The sequence below is a fragment of the Rhodnius prolixus genome, unplaced genomic scaffold (genome assembly GCF_049639745.1).
Source record: "Rhodnius prolixus isolate KJV_2025 unplaced genomic scaffold, Rpr scaffold_15, whole genome shotgun sequence".
In the NCBI taxonomy this organism is placed as follows: Eukaryota; Metazoa; Arthropoda; class Insecta; order Hemiptera; family Reduviidae; genus Rhodnius; species Rhodnius prolixus.
Genome location: NW_027411605.1, coordinates 7222111 through 7246694, shown reverse-complemented (window position 1 = coordinate 7246694; position 24584 = coordinate 7222111). Strand labels below are relative to the sequence as shown.

General features: G+C 34.2%; 3 protein-coding genes across 4 annotated transcripts; 2 read left to right on the top strand and 1 right to left on the bottom strand.

Annotated features, from left to right (window-relative positions):
* Window positions 1-44: 44 nt before the first annotated feature.
* On the top strand, window positions 45-15218 carry LOC141454948 (inositol polyphosphate 5-phosphatase OCRL-like). Its single transcript, XM_074129667.1, has 17 exons — window positions 45-345; window positions 495-675; window positions 763-897; window positions 1602-1708; window positions 2400-2539; window positions 2625-2795; window positions 3101-3257; window positions 7343-7521; window positions 8521-8742; window positions 8833-8968; window positions 9377-9556; window positions 10039-10135; window positions 11065-11202; window positions 11307-11404; window positions 12058-12387; window positions 12652-12763; window positions 13940-15218. The coding sequence occupies exons 1-17, from the start codon at window positions 283-285 to the stop codon at window positions 14134-14136; spliced, it is 2643 nt and encodes an 880-aa protein (XP_073985768.1). The 5' UTR covers window positions 45-282; the 3' UTR covers window positions 14137-15218.
* A 1743-nt stretch (window positions 15219-16961) lies between these two features.
* Window positions 16962-19128, bottom strand: Pfdn1 (prefoldin subunit 1). Of its 2 annotated transcripts, none has more exons than XM_074129676.1 (4): window positions 18968-19128; window positions 18639-18761; window positions 18341-18469; window positions 16962-17191 (listed from the first exon to the last, which is right to left on the bottom strand). In XM_074129676.1, the coding sequence occupies exons 1-4, from the start codon at window positions 18998-19000 to the stop codon at window positions 17099-17101; spliced, it is 378 nt and encodes a 125-aa protein (XP_073985777.1). In that variant the 5' UTR covers window positions 19001-19128; the 3' UTR covers window positions 16962-17098. The 2 variants fall into 2 exon arrangements, with proteins under 2 accessions (XP_073985777.1, XP_073985778.1); XM_074129677.1 differs by having other exon boundaries at window positions 18846-18969.
* Window positions 19129-19668: 540 nt separating this feature from the next.
* On the top strand, window positions 19669-20811 carry LOC141454953 (B-cell receptor-associated protein 31). Its single transcript, XM_074129673.1, has one exon. It carries the CDS (start codon window positions 19795-19797, stop codon window positions 20488-20490), a length of 696 nt encoding a protein of 231 aa, XP_073985774.1. The 5' UTR covers window positions 19669-19794; the 3' UTR covers window positions 20491-20811.
* The last annotated feature ends 3773 nt before the right edge of the window (window positions 20812-24584 follow it).

The following is a 24584-nucleotide window of genomic DNA, read 5'->3' as shown; positions in this document are numbered from 1 at the left end:
TTCTTGTTGTGATTTTATTTCATAACCTTACACGAGCCTAGGGAAGTTTTCGCTTTTGGTTCCTTTGAGTCCGTTGTGGGTGTTGGTTTTGAAAGAAGATGTGAAGCGCTTATCAGGAAAAATTGTTTTTATTTTAATCATGACTGTTTTTGTGACTAACATTGTAAAATTACTTACCAGCTACTTTACGTTTACTTTTCAATTGAAAGAACCTAATTGTTTACTTTTTTTAAAATGAATTTAATTTCTTCAGTATTGACTTGACATAATCTGCAATAAAATATGGGTTCAGTAGATTTAGTGCCACTCTTACAATCTAAATTTCCAAGTGAAAATATAGTTGCTGTATCCTTTACTTCATTTATCTTCTTTTTTACAGTTAATTAGAAAGCATGAAATTGGAACGTTGCATTATCTTTTCACAGTATAATTTGATTTTAAGTTCGTTTTGCTAAAAATCCTTTTTTCATGGTTTTTCCTTAACTGGTGTAAAGTGTATCGATGCTAGTTTGATGCAGGGATGGGTGCGAACTACCAGATTTCTAGCAGTTCTAAGTAATGGCTTTTCAAGTGCTTTTTTTATCCTCACTTCTAATAATGTACCACCCACTTCTTCCAAGGATATTTGTGTGGAAAGAATAATACCGATTAATAATGACTTTAAATGTGATATAGGTAAACATTTTGTTTCACTACTTCTTAAATTACTCAAATTGATGTTTTTTCTCTCTGTCTCCTTTCTCTATTAATTTTCTTTTCCAGATTCGGACAATAAGGACGATTCAGGCACTGATCTTTATTTAAATATCTCATCTGGTAACTTGAAACTATTATTTGAGTTGATTCTCGGCGAGAAGTCAAATATGTTTGTAAATGAATTGTATAAAGCATCGGATAGTAAGTAAATTGTGCAAGTCTTTAATTAGATTAAGTTTTATCCGTTTCCTTATTTGCCTAGAAGTTTTAATCGTATTCATTTTCAATCTATAAACGTACGCTTGAAGATTAACTCACAATTATTAAACAAATAAAAAAGCTGTTGTGTATAAGGCACTTGTTAAAAAACTTTTTCTCCAAATTCACGAAAAATCTTATAAAACCGCGTTATCAACGCTTAGGCAACGTTGATATGAAGAGTTCGAGAAGAGGAATTATTTAAGTAATGAACGGGTGTGATCTAGTGTAGATCCTTGAGCAACAGAATAGGAGTATAGATAGGCAGAGTTTAGGTGAATAACATAAATTAATAAGAACAAAGTGCGAAAGAGAAGGTTAACAATATGAAAAGTTAGTTGCAATTATATTAAAGCATAAAAATAAATTTATAAAGACAAAAACGTTTTTCGAAAATTTATGAACAAAGTTTTGTAAACAAGGTTAGTTATGTGTCAGTATTTTTTCAAATATATTGTTCTTTTAAGGTGTAATTAAAAAGATAGAAAATGAACATTTTTGAGAAATAGAAAGTATGTTAAAATAAAGAAAAAATAAAACTTTTGCAGTGGAGACTGACAATAATTTGTTTCCAATCCAAATGTATTTAATTTTTTATTATAACTGATAATTTTCATCATACATATTTATTATTATTATTTTTTTAGAAGTTAATAAGAAGAATGGTTCTGTAGAAATAGGCTGGCTAAAGAAATATAACCCGCTGATAAAAAGCGACGGTAATGGAATTCCTGGCAAAGAAGCATCAGATTCCGTACGTACATTTTTTACGGACTGAGTTTTTTCTTTATTTAGAACTCTACACCCATATTCTAAGCATGTTGCAAGTAATGCAATTACTTGTAAACAAAACAATAAAAATGACAGATATTGGTAACTGTCACCGTTCATGTTATATTCGGGAGCTTAGACGATCATCGAGAAGAGTGTGTAAGCAAAAGGAATAAAATGAAACGAAATAGATAACCTAGATTTTGCAAATGCCTCAATGATTGAAAACGAGATCTCTGAGATTTTTTTTTTGCTGATAAATCTAACAAAATGTATTTTTCCGACAAAATTTAACGAATCATGGGACCTTAAACAATTTAGAACCCATGAATCTAAGATCAAAAGAAACAGGTGAGAAAAATTAAACGAAAAAACTGCAAGAGACGATCTGTTAATTCAGAACTAGGTAAAATTGTTAATACCTCCCGGCTTCCATATAAGTCTTCGTAAAAACCCAATTCATTGCCCAGGGAATTGCTTTCTCTCAAAAAAGTTGACGATGTCGACTACAGTACGATGTGAATAATGGAATTAGTTCTTTATCATCAGTTTAGGATGGGTCAAAGGATTTTTCGCTCTATATGTCTTCAACATTTATGGCATTTATCTACTGCTGCTGTTGTTTCATTCTTAACATTAAATTAACGGTGTACTGCCCTAAATAATGATCATAGATGCTGGATGAGAGTCCCGACGTTTCCTTGCCACGAGAAAGCATAGCCAGCGGAGCCGCCCTTATTGCAGCCAGAGAGACAGTTATTAGGTACCAAATGTCTATGTTGGAAAATGATTATACATTTAAGCAATCACTCAGGTAATTTGTTTTCTCTATTACTGCATTGGGTAATCTCAATACTTATAGTTTTCCTGTAAATTAAATGGTCCATTTATTTTTTTAGTGTATTTGTCGGCACATGGAACGTTAATGGTCAGCCTCCATCGGTGGGCCTTGCTGACTGGCTGGCTTGTGACATAGAACCTCCGGATATTTATGCCATTGGATTCCAAGAATTAGATCTCTCTAAGGAAGCTTTCCTCTTCAATGATACCCCTAGAGAAGAAGAATGGAGGTAATAAAAGTGTCAAATTTTTTCCCTAACTTTGTTTTCTTTTACAATAGATTAGTGTTAGTTTTTTTTTTTTTTTTTAAAGAATTGTTCTCAGACAAAAAGGAAATTTAGATCTATAATTGCATCTTACGAGTTGTCGCCTTTTTCACAAATATTTTTGGCAGTAACTTCGGTGTTGCCTGAAAAAGTATACGTTGTTCCTCTTCGTAAATGATTGGAGTCGCCAGCTTCAAATGTATCTTTTAAATTTCTAAATTTGGCAGTAATATTTATTTATGTTTTAAGTTTATTATTAATTATTTCAGAAGTGAAGTTGAAAAGGGTCTACATAACGGTGCGAAATATGATCAAGTAGCTCTTGTGAGATTAGTAGGAATGATGTTGATAATATTTGTACAGAAGGGACATCAAGTGAAACGGGTAGCAATTGATACAGTTGGAACTGGAATCATGGGCAAAATGGTAAGCATTCTTTTCAAAATAGAAAATAATTAATATCTTCTTTTTTTTTTTTTTTTTTATCCTACGCCTTCACGGTCAATGGCTACTACGGCCATGCGACGTCTGGCAGCCCAATATAAAATACTATTTTTTTTGTGTGGGTCCGTGGGCGTATTGTCCCGGACATCCTGCAGTTGGGAGCATGCTAGCAGGTGCGGACCGTTCATAACATCTCCACCACAAAGCACACAGATACTGTTGTCCTTAATGCCAATTCGGTGGAGATGCTTCTGAAGGTAATCATGCCCCGTCAATAATCTAAAGCATGCCACAGCTGTTGATCTAGGCAGATCGGTGGGGAGTCTTCCTTTGATATTTTCAAGCACCTCCCACTGCTTCCCTTGTGCTTTTCCCCTTTGTTCTTCGGCCATCTTCGATCGAAATCGGAGCCGGATCTCTCTCTTAGCAGTTCTAAGCGTCAGCGGGGCCTCGAACTGAACTTGATTCGCCCCCTCTTTTGCTAATCTGTCAGCTTCTTCATTGCCCTGGAGTCCAACATGACTCGGGATCCACTGCAGTACAACTTGCTTCCCTTGCGAAATTAACCTATCTATGAGAGCCCTGCATTTCTTTATAATGATGTCGTCTTTATCATCATAGCCGGTTACTGCTGAAATAGCTGCTTGGGAATCCACAAGTAAAGCAGTCTTGCAAAAGTCCCTTTTAGCCACCTCTTCCAACGCTATGGCGATGGCGTGCAGTTCTGCATCAAAATTTGATGCTAACTTTCCAACAGGAACACTCAATTGGAACTGCACTGCGTAGACTCCTGCGCCGGCATTACAGTTTGCACCTTCGGCAGAACCATCGGTGTAAACATGCACCCAAGGCGGAGAAGGGAAAACATTATTTATTGTTTCCAGGGCAAACAGTTTTAATTCATGCGGGGGACTGCTTTGCTTTCTTACATCTTCTATTAAATTCAGTCTACCCGGCGCCAACTGTGGCTCTTCCCAGGAATCAGAGTCAGAAAAGGGTTTCCGATCTTGTAAATCCTCAAGCCCTATTTGCTCACGTAAATCTCGAACTTTACCCGCAAAGCATTTTTGAGTTTTCAACCTCAAAGTGGGCACACTTTCGGTTTGCCAGTACTTAATGGGTAATCGCTTTAATCTTTCATCGAGGGTGATCGCAGCAATCTCTCGTCGGACGGCAAGTGGCTCGATATCTGCTTGCATCTCCATTGAAGTAATAGGGGTCGAACGAGGGGCACCTAGTATAACTCTTAGGGCCGCGTTTTGAACTTTGTCTAGTTTACCACATATTGTTTCAGGGGTAGTAATCAGAGCTTCCGTGCCATACTCTAACGAGGGTCTTATATACGTTTTATAGGCGAGGGTAAGCACTTCCTGTGTCACACCCCATTTAATACCCGTCAGTCTCTTGAGAAGCGATATGCGTTGTTCGCTTCGTTCCACCAGCTTCTCAACATGCTTCCCCCAAGTTAGCTTTCGGTCAAATTTTACACTCAAGTAAGTGGCTTCATCGGTTCTTACAATATGTTCATTGCAATACTTCAAGGAGAGTGCATACTGCTTAGTGGACAGCGTGAAGAGTTGGTATTCTGTTTTCCTGGGGTTTACCTTCATCTCATTTTCCAAACACCATCGTTCGATTACTTTAAGTGAATCATTTAAGCATGATTCTAAAGCCTGTATATTGCTACTTGTGGCCCATATCACCAAATCATCCGCATGTAGCAGAGCATTCAAACCTGGCTGAGTTTCTATTGCTTCCAGTACATCATTTATCATTACGTTAAATAATACTGGGCTTATAACAGAACCTTGCGGTAGGCCTTGTTTCGTTTGTCCAAAAGCCGATACAGCATCTTTATATCTAACCCGAACGAACCTTTGCGCAAGAAATGAATGTATAAATCGATAGAGGTTGCCTCTTATGCCCAAGTTTAGTAGTTTGTGCAGTAACATCTTTCTCCATACATTGTCGAATGCTGCCCTAAAATCAATAAATACCGCCAACGTGCTCTGCTTGTGCTGAAACCCTTGCTTAATACTTTGGGAGAGACGTATCACATGTTCGATGGTGTTTCTACGGGGTTTGAAACCAGCTTGGCAGTCTGAGATGAGCTTGTTTCTATCCAGGAAATGCTGCAGCCTCCTGAGAACCATTCTTTCGAATATCTTGCAAAAACAGCTCGTGAGTGAAATTGGTCTAAAATTCTCAGGCTGGTTAGGGGACTTATCTTTTTTTAAAATCGGCACAATTTCGGCTTTTCTCCACTCTGATGGGATTCCTTTTTGCCATACAAGATTGAGAAAGGCAAGCACTACTACTTTAGCTTTAGGGCCAAGGTTCACCAAGAATGCTGGCAGTAACTCATCCGGCCCTGCACTTTTATTAGTATCGGTGGTTTTTAAGGCACAATCCAAATCAGGCAGTTGAAAACTTTTATTAAATAGGTCTTCATCCTCTTGTCTATTACAAGTCATTGGTAACGAGGTGTTAGGACTCCCGTTTTCTTTTTTCGGTCTAAAATTGCTAACTTTGCGATAATATTTACAGAAATGCTTGGCAATATCCTTTTCATTTGTAATCAATTTGTCGCCTTTATTCATTGGTTGATTGTCGGAGGGGACCTTATTATTCAATGCAGAAATGAATTTATGGGCCTTTGCCCCATCTTTCCTAAAATCAAGATTTTGTAAGAATCTTTTATAGGTCATTCTTTTGGCTTGGATTATACTTTTCTTAAGAGTTGCTGCTTTACGCTTCAAGTCAATGAGGTCATCAGCATTGCGAGTGCTCTCATACTGATCTCTAGCATGGTCCCTGTCGTCTTTCAGTGATTGCAGCGCATCATTCCAAAAATGAGAATACTTTTTTACACATCCTCTAGGAACAGCTTTGTGAGCAGAACTTATAATGGCTGTTTGTAGTTTTCGGAATGAGTGATCCACATTATCGGCTACTAAATTCCCAGTAACAGACTCATCCGTGGTTTTTCTATAAAGCTGCCAGTTTACCTTTTTAATATTCCACCTGGTTCGTTTTTTATTGTGAGGCTTCTTAGAGGTGGACTGTAAATCGATTAGGAGTATCTTATGACCACAACTTCCAGGGGCAGGTAGGAGTGAATGAACAATTTCCGGTTGCCTCGAAGGATGAGACAACACAATATCGGGGTGAGACGTATGACCGGCGTGGGATAGAAAGGTCGGTGCATTTGAAGTATTGTCAACGAATAAAACTGGGTTTGAATCAATGAAATCCTGCCAAATCCTGCCTACCGCGCTTGTACATGAGTAACCCCATCGCATTGATGGAGCATTTAGGTCACCACAAAGAATTGAGTGTCTATCCCACTGTGCTTCCAACCATTCTAGTTTAGGTTTGTTTCCGGGCGGGTTATAGGCAAATAAGAGACGTCGCAGATATGCATCCTTCCATACCCTCAGTTCAGCACATTCTAATTTATCCTCATCTTCCATTTCCTTCAGGATATTAAAGCTAACCAGCAATGAAGATTTTGCAGCCACAATTATTCCGGATGAAACTTGACGGGCGCGTTTTAGTGCGTAGGTCTGGAAACTTGGCATTTGGTAATGCCGCAAATCGTCTGAAGCAGAGCCTGCTTCAATAATGCCAAAAACGTCAATGTTATTACTTAAAATAATATGTTTTAGTTCAGTGAACTTGTCCTTACTAATTCCACCTGCATTCCAGAATAATATTCTAAGCAGGCAGTCGTCAAGGCCTTGAGAAAGGCCGTTTGCTTGTGCGTTAGCCATGATTATAATTATAATTTTTATTATTGTCGCAATTATTGTAGTGTTGTCATGGGCTGCATTCGGCGACAATTGTCAGTCGATCAGCGAGAACAGGGGGCACCACGAGTAGGCGACTGACATCACCCCCCATAATTAATATCTCAGTTACTAATAATTTATTTTATAGTATTTCCTTATTTAAACTCCTTAAATCAAATTTACGATTTTGTTTAAACAAGAAGTTTAACAAGTTCAAGGCTTAAAACTGTTAGCGTTTTAAACTGATGCTATCTATATTTAATTTCTATATTAAAGGGAAATAAAGGAGGTGTTTCTGTGCGAATGGAAGTTCACAATACCTCTATGTGCTTTGTAAATGCCCATCTTGCAGCACATGTTGAAGAATTTGAAAGGAGAAATCAGGACTTTAAAGACATATGTTCTAGAACTTTGTTTACATCATTTACCCCACCGAAATCAATTAAAGATCACGAGTGAGTATTTTAGTTTTTAAAATCGGATATCATAATAATAAAAATAAAATAAGTACTTCACTTTTTCGCTCATTTTGGCCGAGCGGATGTATTGCATACAGAAGTAGGAAAAGAATTTTCTTACCTGATTCGGATGTTCAAAATGTAAAAATGATGATCGTTTGATGGTTGAATATCGGATACTGGGACTGAAGCAAGAAAATATAATCTGGCGAGAAACACTGTCACTATGTTCTTTTGTTGTGTATTATGTTGTTTATTCGAGAAATTTCTTCTAATGGAATTTTTAAAAAATATTTAGGTGCTTCAATAATATTTACGTTCACAGTCAAATGCCAATTTTGGAGAGAAGAATAGCATCCTAAACCTCATTAAAACCATGGTTTCCAGAAAAAACAGGTTCAAAATGGTATTTAAACTATTTAGAAAACCTTTTTGATGCCTTGTTCTAAGAATTTGCAGAATTAAAAAATAGAATGGTCACCCAAGACTTATGCATGAAGTTCTACATTCCCAAAAAAAACCCTCTACTACAGTGTTGTTCAAAAAAAAAAAAAGCTTCAAACTAAAGTGGTAGAGCCTAATTTGCATCACATCCAAGTTGAAAGAGACGCTCTAGGACGACTCTCTTAAAAATTACAGATATTTGGCAATTATACATGCGTGAATGTATTCGAACCGTGCTACATACTCGTACATTAGAGTAGAAATAAAGTTTCTAGAATAATGTTTCAAATAGAAGTATCGAGTGTTTAGTGTAGTCACTGGGTCTAAAGCAAATCATTGGAACTCTTCTGAAAACATCGCAAAAAATAACGGAATATCTTTGCAGTAATGTGACACTTTTGGTTAGCGGATTCTCATGAAAATCTTAAAGTTTGTTGTTAATTACACTAAGTATCAGATATGAACTTTCTCTGCAATTAAACACAAAATTAAAGTTCTAGTTAAGCATGTACTTAACAAAGCCTTGTAAGAAATTAGTTTTAATTGTGTTAGTCAGATATATTGGCTGGGCGATTTGAATTATCGCATAACTGGATTGTCACCGGCGGTTGTGAAGAAACATATAGAAAATGAAAATTATTCGGCCATTTTGGAATTTGATCAGTTAAATAGACAAAGAAGAAGTGGGGCAGTTTTCCAGAATTTCATTGAAGGACCAATCTCATTCAGGCCCACTTACAAATACGATCCTGGCACAGATAATTGGGATTCTAGGTGAGGCTTTTTTTATTTAAACACATACTGAAGTTACGTTGTTTATACTTTGCATAAATAATTATAAACTTTTGTTTTTGGAACTTGCAGTGAAAAAAATCGGGCACCCGCTTGGTGCGATAGAATATTGTGGCGGGGAAAATCAATATACCAGATTGAATATAGGAGTCATAATATCTACAAGATCAGTGATCATAAGCCTGTAAGCTCGATATTCCGATCCGAGGTAAGACTTTCCTTTGGTATAAAACGGTCCATAAGTCTAACATTGTCAATAATACTGGCACAATTAAGATTAGATGGTGAATTCTCTAGTTTGAAATGAAGCTGTACTTTATTTTGACCACGAACACTATCTTAATTAACGCTTTAGGCTTAAAGCACGCCTTCTTAGCCAAGTATCTTATCAAATTACGCGAAATTTTCAGTGAAAAAATTACTAGCTGCCGCGTTGAACCTGGGTCTAGCTAAAGATTTTAAAAGTCAGAGTTTGGAAAAATGTACAACTCCTAACTTGAAAATTGTTATACTTATCTCACTTCTCTATTGGTACGGTCACAAAATCTATGTCTCCCCACTTTCTCTGGTTATAATCAGTGATGGCTTTTCACTGTCACGATTTTTATTTGTTCAGGTTAGGATAATAGACACGGTAAAATACAGAAAAATACATGAGGAAGTTATGAAGAAACTGGATAGGCTAGAAAATGAGTTTCTACCACAGGCGCACGTAGATACAAATGAAATACAATTTGACACAGTGGTATATTTAGAATCTCAAACCAAAGATCTGATTATAGCCAACGTTGGACAGGTAATTTTCTAAACACTAGATTATTTTCAGCTACAGTCAAAAGCGATAGATTCACACCAATATCATCAGTAAAAGTGACAATAAAGGGTTCAGGAAATCTTTAAAACTTGTAACCGGAAGTTTAAAAACAAATTGCATTTGCGGTTGATATAATTTTGCTACTAGGTTCCCGATCATTTGAATCTTTTTATCTATCAACTGCATTTGTTTTTTTTTTTCAAATATTTTGTTTCACAAGATCGACAGAGATTTTTACTGAATATATTATTAGTATGAAAGTATTTAAACTCATGGTCCCTCTCGGAGTTCCGTATTTACTGTAAAATCAGTATCAGTTTCGAAGTTATGTCATTTTTATCGTCACTTCATTTAGCACTAAATGCCTTTTGTGAAGTCCATTATCAACCACAAAAAAAGGCGCACCCTTCTTTTCCATTTAGATCTCTAGTTTCAATTTTGCAGAAAAAAATATTTTTTTACAGGTGCCTGTAAAATTCGAATTTATTAAGAAGTTAGATGACGCCAACTATTGCAAAGATTGGCTAAGGATCGAACCATATATGGGTGATGTTAAACCAGGTAAACTCTACTTTATTGAAGATTTCAGTAAGAAATTAGTATTTTGAGCATTTACTATTAATGTAAGTGAATATATTGTGGAAAGTTTAATGCTTGTTCTTTTTATAAAAATTATATTCGCTACTTCGCTAAACGCCTAGCAGTTAAAACCCTTTTGGGGCTTAAAAAAGAAACAATAATAATAATAAAATGGCCGTTTCACCCTTTCGACGAAGAATAGAAACTTGGTTTACTTTTTTGTGGAAATCGCCTCCATCTCTAGGGCCAATACTACCTGGAACACCTATCAGGACAGTTGTTGTGTGTACATCTTTGAACACGTCTCATTTTTTAATTTTTGACCATCTTATACACACTCTTACAGGAAAATAAATACTCAGACCAATGGGATATTCACGTCTTGAATATATAGAGTATTATTCATGTCCTCTTTCTATTTACCCATAAATTTCTCATCGTTATGTAGGGATGGGAGTCTTTTTTAAAAATTAAAAAAGTTAGTTTAGATTTATTCTTATTGAAAAAAAAAAATCTAGCGATAAAGTTCTTCTTTCTTTAGTGAATAGTCACCTAAACATTCTGAATAAAAAAAAAAATGTAAATGAGATTTAAAATAATAATGATAATAATAATACTGATAAAAGGGAAGGGATTAGCTATGCGGTTAGCGTACTGCACTCCCACGCGGAGATCCTGGGTTCGAATCCAGCAGCTGACCCCTAGATTTTCTATTCCTAGGAGCTTCTTACAGCTCACTGTCCTGTGATGGACAGTGTTGTCTGTAACGAGAGAACATTGTCCGGAGGCCGGCAGTGCACTGAGAAAAGCTCCGGGCGCCAATAACCTTAGATGTTGACGCGCCTTAAATCATTTTTTTTTAAAAATAATAATAATATAGTTATAATTTTTTTTTTGTAATGTTTGGTTAGGAGAAAAATGTGATATAAAACTGGAGGTGTTAGTTGACAAAAAATCCGCTTACAAACTGAATTCCGGTCAGGATCATTTATACGACATCTTGGTACTGCATCTGGTTGGCGGCAAGGACATATTCATCACAGTTACAGGTACTTAATTCTGATTTTGTCGTTTATTTTCTCCTGAAATCCCGGACAATTCAGCTTGTAGTATTTATCTACAAATTTTTGCTGCAGTTGTCTTTCTTTTTTAGGTGAGTATGAACGCAGTTGTTTTGGAACATCATTGGAGACACTATCAAATATTCCTGTCCCGATTAAGGAAATACCACTCGGCAAACTTGTAGAAATGGTGAGAATTATTTATCAGTAGGTACTAATTTATGAAAATTTAAAATTCCTTAATTTCGGAATTTAAATTCAGGTAAACCGATAAATTAAACCAACTCACAGATTATTGAGCTCTTTTTCGGTAAATTTCAGAATAGGAGGATGCTCCTCTGTAAGCGAAGTTAAATAGGTCTGTGAATAATTAGATTTTTATTTACTGTTAGAACAAGGCTTGCAGTTAATATAAAAATAATGTGAATCACTAACCACCGTTCCCCGCCACTCGCAAAAAAAAATGCGGAGAACGGTGACGGTTTTTAATACGGAATAACATTAAGCCCTGGTTCTGTAAAGCTTTCCAAAATTTGAAAATATTCAATATTATTCCCTCACATAAACTTTTTGCAACGTTCACTAATACTGCTTAGTGCAACAAGAGAAGAAACCACGAAAATAGCATAGATCGCGAAAAAGAACATTTTGAAAATTCGTACTTCCTTTCAAGCTGTTTCTTTAACCTAGTATTTTGTCAATTCATTAATGTGAAGATCCAGATTTCAAATTTACATGCTATAAGCCACTACTGTTAAAATTTCCGCAGATGGGCTCCAAGGGCCAATATTGAAGATAAGGAAGCGCCTAATTCTAAAAATCATGTGCTTATTATGTGCGCAGGAGAAAAAAAGAAGTGTAGGAAGTTTAGTGGCGCGAGAAGACGGAGGCGGAAGTTATCCGGTTCCAAAAGAAGTCTGGTTCTTGGTGGATCACCTTCATAGACATGGCATGAAGCAGCCACATTTATTTATCCAGCCAGGTCTACCGTCGGAGATCTCTGCAATCAGACATTGGCTGGACAATTGGTCTCTTGTGCCGCTTCAAGGAAGTGTTCACTCTGTTGCAGAAGCTCTATTACTGTTGTTAGATTCCACCCCAGAGCCCATTGTACCTTATGAAGTGCACCACAGAAGTTTAGAATCAGCGTCCAATTATCTACAGTGCAAACAGGTATGCATTTATGGGATTCTAAATCGGTGGAATGTACGTTCAATTACTTATGCTAAAGGAGAAAACTAGGGTTCTGGGCAAAACTCAATTGTTTTAAGTTCTCGGGATCCCGGCTTAAGGCGGGTTCCTGCCTTTCTAAGGGGAGTAAAACTTGATTTCATTTTTAAATGACAGTCATTTAATTAAACAGCTACCTTTTTATTTCACAGCGAATGTTCCGTATTTAAATTAAATGAAAGTTTCGTACATGTGTTTGTATTGCAGATAGTACAGGAACTCCCTTACCATAGTAAAAACGTCTTCATCTATTTATGTCTGTTTCTCAGAGAATTGCTTACACATTCCGAAGATAATGGACTAGACATTAAGACTTTAGGTATGTTTGTTTGTTTTCATTTTTTTTAATTTTAAATTAAATTATCATATATTTTTTCAATTTTCAAGTTTACAAGATTTTCCTAGTGATACGAGTACTACCACGAATCTGACCCAGTTACAGGTGATGCTACTGGTTCTGTTTGAAATAAAATAACTTGGGTTCGGCATCCTCCTCCATGGCAAATAACTCACTTCAGTTTCTCCTTACAACCGTAATTACAGTGAAAAAATGGCGAATCCCTTCTAAATGTACGGATAGTGAGCTAATTGTATTGATTCATCCACTAGTAAGGATTAGCTTTTTTTATTGACCTGGTTTATCGGAAGCTACACCTCTACATACTTAAACTTATCCTCATGTATTCAACAGTACTTCACTAGTTATTTTTCCTTCGTAAAAAATAATTGAACTATTGCTTAGTGAAGCTTGACAAAGTCGAAAAAAGTTTTTCGGTTGTCTATATGAACGCAATATTTTCTCTGACACTACTTTCCCTTATTACTATTCTCAAGGTAAAAAAAAAAGGTTTTGCGCTGAAAAGTAATGGCACTTTCAGCCTTCTGGCAACTTTTGCTGTCCGGTGGTACACTTTGGATTGTCTTGATCTCCGTCAGACGTGTAAGCTACTTTTGCAAAAATTTAGAAAATTGAAAAACCCTAATGGTACATTGATGTGGAATTTTCCTTAACTCAAAACTTTCGAACATATTTAATTATACTTAAAAGTTTGATGGTTTGAATCTATTCGGTTATGTGGTACTTCAGACTGTTCGCTGGGTTACACCAGGATCCTCCCTTTGTATCCAATCGAAATAACAATTTTTAGCTTCCTGCGAGTTTTCATCTGTGAGATAGTTTGATGAAACGGAAATGCATAAAAGCCTCTTTCTCACTCGGGCACTGCACACCACAAAGATATATCTGTTTAAATCTCGGTGTCAAAAATTGAAGACGATCGCTATACAATGCTTTTACCAGCAAGAAATAAAATTGTGTTATGTAAATAAGTAGTTCAAAGTTATAGTTACTTTACGTTTATAGATTGAAAATAAACATGTCCGAAATGTATTTGAGAAATATGTACTCATTTTCAGAGGAAGTAATCAGTTTTAGAAAACTGAAAAGTCCTATAATTTTTCTCTATCGATTATATGTCGTCATATAATGTTACAGCTACGGTATTTGGAGGAGTCTTCTTGCGAGATCCTCCGATGGACAGCACCAGAAGTCAGACGGCACAGAATTTCGCCTCAAAATCTTCTTGGACATCTCACATTAATTCTACGGAAAGAAAAAAATCTACTTTTGTGTCACATTTTCTTGTCAATGAAGATCCACATTTATACCATACTGTAGCCGCTTTAAATTAGTGAATTATTTTTTAAGTATTTAATTTCTTTTTTGTTAGTGTACGATTATGAATAACCTTGTTTGGTATTTAGTAAGCTTTAAAAGCTATTGAAAAAGCTTTTCGTAGCTTTTCTACCAAAATATTTTCGCAAAGCATACTATACTTCAATGTAAATTTGTGTCCGGATTTGTACATAAATTCATTTCAGTGCGTAGTTCATTGTAATAGATTTTCTAGTTTAAAACTCCCAGATGGTCGATATTTGTATATATAAATTTGACATGAACCGTATCATGCAATGTATATTTAGCCTGACACATTCCGCATTCTCGTATAGTCCGCATATTCCGAACATCCTTGTACAATTACATTAATAAGATACATGCCTTGCTTTGAATTTTTTATATTTTAATTATGAAACATATCATTTCTGAAAACTTTAAAGATTCCATTAAATCATGGCCATTTAAATTTAATATATTTAGCTTGTAAGTTGTCTGTTTATTTATATATAAGTATGCCGAAATCGATGAAGGGTTTCATCAACCTTGTGAATGATCAGTGTCTTAAAGCAAGCTTCTCTACCTTGAGAACTTTCTAATGTAGAGAGCATCAGCTGATTCTCTTGATTATTCCAATGGTCTAATAAGATTTAAGTAAACGATGACACCGTGTTTTCTCCAAATTCAGGCAATTTGGAAAAGGTTAAATATTTTTTTTTTTATCTTAACGAATTATTTGTTGAACGCAATTTTGAGTATTTTACTCTTGTACAAAGGTAGTAAAGGTTTTAGTTCATAATTGTAGGGCAATCACAACATTGGTTTAGCGTTAATGTATGCATATTTTCTGAATTTTCATATTGTCTCATTACATTTATTATTAGTTAAATCATGAAATTTCACCAAAGTCTTTCCCCCAAAGGAAATTTTCAGCTCTCTAAAGTGAAATGTGAACTGCTTTCAGGTGAAAAGCAGTGTATTCACTTCTGACATGTAAATAACACTATTAGCGAATTTATTTCTGGCACGTGGACAAAGTGCAAAAATATTTGCTCATATCAAATATTTTTGTTAGAAGTAACTTTGTTGGTGGACATATTCTCCCTAAGCTTTGGGCACACAATATACCTTGGTTGCAGTGCATCTTTATATTGTTGCTTTGAAATATTTTGGAAGATAAATTAGTTTTTGGGCATAAGCGTCCTTACGAAGTACTACTTCATAACAATGAACGGTTTTATCAGTTATATAAACCTAAAAGTATGTTTGAAATTTTGTCAACCGCAGAAAGCAGTATTTTTATATAAAAAGATTTCGAATGCTTTTTACAAAACTTGAGTGATATCTTCAGAATATAAACTTACTTATGTATCAGAAATAAAACTATGGAAAAATAATTTCTAAGAGATAATTTGGTTTAAGAGAGATAACAAATTTAATGAAAAAAGAAAACAGGTTATTTATATCCAGTCATATATCTTGGCTGGAAGCTTAATAATCTAAGAACTTATTTTTAAGAAAATTTGAATTACTCTTAGTTTTAATTAATTTGTTTTTCTAATTAGAAAATTTATGAAAACAATTGTGTATAAGAGAAAGTATTGTGAATCTTCAAACCAGATTTTTGTTTTTGCCCCTTGTCAACTATTTGAGTACTTTGTAAGTCACTAAGTACGAATAATTGAATAGTTTTGTGCTGATGCTTTGTGCTGATTTTTATAGTCTTCTAATTTGCAAAAAAAAGAAAAAGTTTTTACTATCCAATTATATATAAAAGACTAAAAACTTTTATAGCTACCATTTGCATAATGTGTAAAACATGCCTACTATCTACTTGAATTAAGTAAATAATCAATTTTTTTTCTTGTGCTAAAAGTACTTAACTGTGTGTTGATATTATTTTAAATATATGTACTTTTTGTGTGTCTTCTTTCGTAAAAGCTTTTCTTTTTTTTTTTTTTTTTTGGCGCATCAACAGCTGAGGTCATTAGCGCCCGGAGCTTTTTCCAGTGCACTGCCGGCCTCCGGACAGTGTTCTCTCGTTACAGACAACACTGTCCATCACCGGACAGTGAGCTGTAAGAAGCTCCTAGGAAGAGAAAATCTAAGGGTCAGCTGCTGGATTCGAACCCGGGACCTCCGCGTGGGAGTCCAGTATGCTAACCTCATAGCTAATCCCTTCCCTTCGTAAAAGCTTCTACTAAATTTTAATTTTATGTCAAAACCAAAATAATGACTTACCATCATAAAGTTTATGTTATCAGCCTTATTACAATTAACTTAATCAAGAATATTTTAAACATTAAATTCTGTGTTTTACAAGTTCGCTTCCTATGGAATAAACAAAATATAATTCTGCTTGATTCAAGCAAATGAAGATCTCAAAAAAGGCTCTTTATGTACTCCTGTTTCACCTTCCACGATTGTTGATGGTTATAAGGACCGACTAAAAGACATTTAAAGACAGGAAGCAAATACAATCATTCGCAAAACAGAAATAGGGTCAAATGGAACTAGGCATACAGATCCTTCACGAGGATCATTCAATACCACAGATGGAAATATGGTGAAGTCTCCAAGAACACCTAGAGGAGCCTCAGACCTCGCAACGATCCTCCAAATAAAGGCGTAAGATTTTTCATTGCCACTTCCTGTAAAGGGCAGGCTTGTGTTTAGTAGTCACTTCGATTCTTTCCATGGTCCCAACTAAGTCGTAAAAAGAGAATAGAATTGTGGTAAGAATCAATATAGAATGGGTATCAGCTCTAGAGCTGTAGCGTAGAAGTAGAAAAAGTTGATTATATCAGGAATTTGATAAGGTTAAGTAAATTTATATAATACGTTATTATAAAATGGAAAAATTTATAAGTTAACAATATAAGGCAAATAATTTACCTAAATAGTTCACAAACTCAAAATCAAATGTTTTTTTAAATAAAACAAAAAAAAAAGATTAGAAAAATTATTAAAGAGGACGTTTCATTTTTCTTGTTTTTCTTTCCGCTGCTGCACCATCTCCCGCAGGTTGTTTTCACTCTCCTTCATCGACTTCTCCAGGAAAGCTTTATTGTTCTACAAATGATATCCATTATTGGATCAGAAGTGTTAACGGAATAAAGAAAATATTGTATCTTCCAACAGTTATTGTAAATAACGTACTAACACTAGACTGGTTCAATATTTTTTTAAAAAATTGGTGTAAACGCTTTTATGAGTTTATCTTGTCGCAACTAACGTAATTAAATTTTATCAAAACAGTAGTTAAAAAAAATAGTTGACTTGATTATTATGCAAGTCCATTGTTACTGTTAATGGAAACGTGAAGTCAAAGCTCCCCAGGACCTTACAAAAATCAATATCCCTGAGAGAAAGATTCCAACAAAGTTATTGGCTCAGACATTATGTCCATGTTCAAATGAATCCATTTGGCAACTACTTAGGAAAGCCTCCTTGCAATGTCGCACTTTCGGTTATTTATTCTTTTTATACAGAATTTTAATTAGACATAGCATATTCATAAATATAGTACAGCTGCTAGAAATTGTACAACATTCTAAAATGAAATTAGAAAAGTGCTAACCTCACTCCTCCCTAAATAAACTTTTCTGGAGAATATTTCAATATTTGGGTACAGCCGATCTACGTGGAGAGTAAACAACTTTTTTAAAAAATTTAATTTAAGACATGCTTAACCACTCCAGAAACTTATTGGAAAAAATGATTAGGTAGGGCAATAGTGCAAAACCGTAATTGAAGTCCAAATAGTAATTCCTTCATGTTCATCCTATAGTAAAGCTTAGAAGACAGTCGAGTGGTTATAAGCGTGGCCCTCAAAACTAAGGTATATGTATTGTGGTACTAGGTTCGATTACCAAAATAGACCTTGGATTTAACTTAATGGTTAATTTGAGACTGTTGCAACCCCCTATGCCCATGACACCTAATCGTTAGTTGGAAATAAAGCTCGCCGAAAAAAAGGCACTACTTTTAGTTTAGTGAATCTTAGGAGATTAGAAAAATCTCAGGATACTGACTTACGCTTCGGTTAAGGTTGATAAGTTTAGGTTACTTTGAGCCCTAGAGAAGTTTGGATTACCGTATTTCTCACCCACAGGAATGAAGGTAATAAATGAAGATGAAATACATGAAAAACAGACGGAAAACCAGTTTAAAGCTGCGTACAATTTAAAAATATAAAAAATATAGTCAATCCAGCTTCACCTCTAATGATTTTATTTGCTCCGCACACGCTGCAGATCTAGTGCTCAGGTTTTCTAAAACAGTCGGTATTGGCGTTCTAATGAACATTCGTCCGAGCGACTCATATGTCATTGTATTTTCTGGGAGTACCTGCAAAAGAATTAATAAATATGTACGTTCCCTGGCAGCTATCGCATTCTATTATATGTGATACAGGCGGCCTGATGCGTGCAGGTAATGAAATAGCACCTAATATTTTCATACTGTCCTTCAGTCTTTCAGGAGATAATGAGAATTGAAAAATTTGTTTGATACTTACCTTTATTTCAAGTGTTGTAAGATCTGCACGTTGCCGACTCCGTTTTAAAGATTCAATTTGTAAATCTGCTAGTTTCACCTTTTGTGTGGTTTCTAACATCTTCTGTTGTAATTCCGTGAACGCCTACACATAAGAAGTAATTCTTGAAAAAAGTGCTAGGTTTGGAAATTACCTGCTATCTAAAAAATTGATTATTTCGTGACTTACAATATGTGATAAATCATGTAAAGATTAACATTTTTTGATAACTATAATTCAGTTGAAATAAAAAGTTATAGATGGAATTAGTGAAAAAAATAAAGAAATGAGTTCGGGGGATTTGATGTTACCTTTTTTAATTCCATATCAACTGTCATTGACATTTTGTATTTCGTATTTATCTACTAAAATTAACCACAAGAAAACACTATAAACTGTTCACTCAGAGAGAGGTTATCTAATAATGAAAAGGTTAACCAAGGTTAGAAAATTTCTATTAGAAATTTAATTAGAAAATAAATCTGGGAATGCCCATTTTAAACTTGGTATATGTCTATTATCTAAATATCAAAATAAATTTGACTTTTTTATAAAAATAAATGTTTAAAAAGTTAATTATAATTTATTGTTTTAATAAGAATCACTTTCTGAGTAAAATTATAGTTAATAAAAGATTCGTTCAGTGGGAACTAGATTTGTATCCATTATTGTCTTTTTTGTTCCCTGCTGATGTTTTAAGTGTTCAAACATCAAACACGTCTTGTGTTTGTAGAAAACTAATTTATAAATATTGAGAGCGCAAATAAGATTTGAAAATTTTATTTAAAAAATTAATTTTAAATTGGGCCATTAAACCCATTTATTGGTCAGCGTGATGAAATCTGTTTTTTAGAATTACATATTTAATTACTATTTGTTATTATCCCCGTTTAATTTGCTCCCTCTTGAATCTAAACAGGTTCTAAAGTATAAAAGTTCTTCAATCCATGAAATTGGACTAATACAGATGGGTGGATGGATGTTTACATTTAGATACCTGTGACTAATTCCTTAACAGTCATATGTTATTTATTTTAACCTAACTAGCTGAGTTCCAGAAAATTAGTGCGTGTGTTATCATCGATACTTGCGTAATATTACACATTACCTGTGTACATAGAAGTAATTTTAAAACAAGATGAGTTTACAGTGGACATTAGTTGCCGGATTTCTTTATTTAGAAATTTTTGTTGTATTTATATTAGTCTTACCATTTCTCTCGCCAAAGAAATGGCAATCATTTTTCAAATCAAGGTTCCTCCAAGTATTATCCAATCAGACCCAATGGTATTTTGGTTTTATTGTGCTTATTCTCACATTATTCCTTTTGGATGCAATCCGAGAGATGAGAAAATATACTAATAAGGAGCATTCTGAACATTCACATTTGGAAAGTGAACTGCAACAGAGTATGCGTTTGTTTCGTGCTCAGAGAAATTTCTACATCTCTGGTTTTTCGCTTTTCTTATCATTAGTTATTCGCAGATTAATTTCATTGATTTCTGCTCAAGCAACATTGATGTCAGACAATGAGGCGATCATGAAGCAAGCAAAATCGGCCACACACACTGCTAGAAATCTTCTAGCAGCTCAAGGATCTGGTGAAGCTGCACAGAACAGTTCAAACGAGGCCCATCAACAAGCAATTGACAAGTTAAACAATGAAATTGATTCCTTGAAGTCTGAATTAGATAAAGCTAAAAAAGATAAAGATGCTGTACTTTCACAAGCGAAAGCCGTAGAAAAGGAATACGACAGGCTGAATGAGGAGCACAGGAAGTTACAGTTAAAGTTAAGGGTTCAGGGCGATGAAGAGTCCAAAAAAGATGAATAAGTTTTGAAATATTTAAAATTATTGAATTGTAAATATTATGGAGTATTCAATTTGAGTTGGGAAGACTTTATTTAAATATCCTTTAACATTTACTGTATGTAATGCTTATCAAATAATAAGTTTCTTTAATCCAAACATACATTAATACCAAAAAAAGAAATAAAATTGTGCCTTTTATCTTTAAATTTAATACAAAGTTTTATTGTAATTATTTCTTTTCGTATGCCAAGGATTGTTAGCTTTGTTTTTTTAAGAGGCATTTCTTTGTACTTATTGTGTTTAAGTAAAAGAAAATAAAAGTAAATTTACTGTTTCTTATTATTGAGTGGTTTGACCTGGAAGTCTACAAAGAGCTGCACCATCTTTCAAATAACTGATAATTTTTATAACATTCTGATTGTTTTAAGTAATATTTCCTAGAATTTATTTTAGATAAATGTATAAATCACTGAAGCTTCTGGAGTCTGCGACCTAAGGCTGCTGGAGAACTGCTACTAATTGCACAATGTGATCTTAGCCCTTTATACCGAGACGAAGCTGGTGAGGCCACATTTTTTTTCTAGTGTGTATGCATGTAATTCTTAATACTACATTTTATAATAATTATGATGACAGTTATTTACATTTTTTAATAAAGCTAAGTGAACATGCGGTCACTACATAAAATAGATAATTGGGAAGTTGTAGTTAAAAGTTCATTGGTTCAAAACAGAATACCAATTTTTAACTTTCTAAAACTTATTGTTTTGTGGTGAAAACTCAATTAGTAGAAGCAAAAATATAGGTTGTTGTTAACGGATTTTAATCTATGTAAGTTCTGTAGATACCTCTGCATGTCTGAAAGTCTTTTTTTTTCTTTTCTGAAAATAGTGTGGTCTGAAACTGAAAAATCTGAAGAAATGGCAAATTAAAATTAGAAAATGGTCTTCGAGGAATAAATTATTTCTATTTGTTGCTATTCAAAGAATAATATATGGAAAACTTGAACCTAGTTATGAAAGCACTTATTTTGTCAAGTCAGTTCTCCAAAATGCTCTTCGGTTCATTGTCTTATAACTTATTGAGAAATCACTTGAAATCTGTAACTAGATCGTTACGAATGATGATGTACCAAAATTGCGAAACTGCGCATTAAACTTTTGGAATTACCCAACTGAAAAGCCTAAATCTCACAATTGGAAAAATATTTGACCTGTATTTTAACAGTTTTGCTTGTGCCAAGATTACTTGATTATTATTGATTTATTGAATGAGAATATAATTTTTGATTTGGTTGCTAATTTAAAAATAATTATACTATTTAAGCCCAAATTATTTTTAGTTAGAATCTGCGAATATCTTATTGTACAAAAGCCCAATATGTCTCGATAAAATGTAGTCAATGTCTGAACCAAGAATCATTCCAATACTCATGGCCACTGAAAGTCGAGTGCCTTTCATACTACAAAAAAACTGTTTTTGACCAAGATTATTTCTTCAAGTCTACTTAAAAATGGTAAGAATTTAGAAAAGGAAGATTGGGACAGTCTACCATAGAATGTATAGAAAACCACACCAGCTTCATCATGTCAAGAATTGGTGTGGGACGTTGTTTAGAACGTCTAAACTCCTCAGCACTGAAATTGCTATATGACAGTCCCGCAAAGTTGAAAAGTTAAAAGAGATGATATTGGTAAAAGTGTAATATTTCAATTAATAAAGCTCAGCTTGTAGAACGACTACCTTCTGATGTAGTCACCGCAATGTGTGCACCGAAAGTAATTAGAGAAAGTAAAATTGATATCCAAATCTTGAACGGATTCAACGATAAGCAAATTAATATCATCTGTTTTGAATTGGTTGAGCGTGTAGAATTTATCTGCTAAATGATATTTGCAAGCACTTGGTTGAATTCATAGTACGATCATAATTAGTTCACCAGTGATGGAACGGAATCGTAATGATTGGCAGAATAAACACTTCATCTCATTTATTAATATTATTATTTTCTAATTTAAATCATCTGCCCACAAAAAAATTGTCCCATATCAGAGAATATGCAAGATTTTGGAAGCTTCCTTAGCGTACCTCTAAATTAAGATACCATTCTCAATAACCAACCAAAACACTGTTGAGAACCTCAAGAAGTTACAATATTCAAGATTATTTACAAGATTTAGTAATACAGTTAATTCTAAGGAGGATCATTAATACATGAACCCTTAGGACAGCTTATTTCATTTTCTAATATTCCGCCCAGTTAATTCTGAATAAGCGAGCATTTAAGCAGATTTCATATTTTGAAACCAATGCAATTGAGGTGAGATATAACAATATGGTAACAAATGTACTTATATTAAGGCAATTAATCTTAAGTGATAAAGGTCAATTGAATGTTAGGGAAGGGATTAGCTATGAGGTTAGCATACTGGACTCCCACGCGGAGGTCCCGGGTTCGAATCCAGCAGCTGACCCTTAGATTTTCTCTTCCTAAGAGCTTCTTACAGCTCACTGTCCGGTGATGGACAGTGTTGTCTGTAACGAGAGAACACTGTCCGGAGGCCGGCAGTGCACTGGAAAAAGCTCCGGGCGCTAATAACCTCAGCTGTTGATGCGCCAAAAAAAAAAAAAAAATTGAATGTTCAAAAAATATGTTTTATCACATCATTCATTTTTCACTGATGGAATGTTTAAGTGCCTGTATGCTAAGGGAAGAATTACTCATGTAGTTCACTCGCTTTGTCACTTTTGGCCAATCTGAGCTGATTGATTGCTATGCCTTGTCCTCCAAGAAATTTTCAAAATTAAGCCATTTACTTTTTGAACAAAATGGTTACTCTAATCGATAGCGCTCTTTTATGGAATGTTTTAGAACTAAAATTTCTCTCAGGCTCATCGACTATTTATTTTATACTTAAAAGATAACGTCTATTGAATATTTACTATCAGCTATTGCTTCTTCTTACTTTCTCTCACTAGATCGCACTGATCATGCCAAATTGAGTGTTATCACTGGAAATATTCGTTTTGTAAATAATAAATTTGTATTTATTTTCAAGTAAAGATTACTTAGTTTGTTTTCTTTTATATATTACTATTTTAACAAAACAAGCAAAAAAAAGATTCTAATAGGGGGGCCCTTAAGGCCTACGCACTGCGACGCTTTTGCATCTATTGTCGCTAAAAAAAAAAAAAATACTTGTACTTAATTTGCTTATAACTTTTAGCTAACTCCCATTATGATAGATTCATGCTAGAGAAAAAATACTGAGAAAATCTGGTTGTTGCATATTCAAATTCAACCTTAGTTTCTAATAATTTTATTGTAATTAAGATTATGCTGACTACGCCAGTTTTTCATTTCGAACAAGATTTCATACATTGCATTTGATTGAAGTTGCAGTTATCTGAACTTTTGTCCAGCTTTGTTTTTTCCGTCTTACTTTTACAGCCAATCTTCACAGTAATGGCGGAGAAAATTTACAAATATATATACATTTAAAAAAGTAATTGAGCATTTCTTAAAATTGTTAAAACTAATTGCACAGGCTCTCTCTCCGACCTGTACTAATTTACTAAATATTTATATATAATATACAATCATAATATTTTTTTATTACTGAGGTATAATTTGTACTTTCTTCATTTAGTAGTGAAGGTAAGATGAAGTTATTTCCACTTAAAGTTCCTACTTTCCGTATTTATGTTCCAACGGATTGAAATTCCCTGAGGTCAGGGATATTCAGGTAAAAAATGGTTCCATGAAATGGTGTATGTGTTTGTTGATAGAGTTGACAATTATAAAATAATAGTAATAGTACAAAAATTTAAACATTTGGTGTTTAAAATCACATAAATTGCTCTTATTCCAATTATTATAATTTGAGAATTTACAATTTTTATAAGTCTAATTTGTTAAAGTGCAGACACTAAATAAATGCAAGGTGAGATTTTAGTTAAATGTTGTTGACTAAATTTATGTAAGCATTCTCGCGCAGAAAATTCAAAAGATCAAAAAATAAAGCTCCAGGAAAATGATTTCAATTAAAATTATAGGTGAAGATGATATAAATTAGATTCAACGGATAAAAGAGCATAAATTTTGCTAATAATTT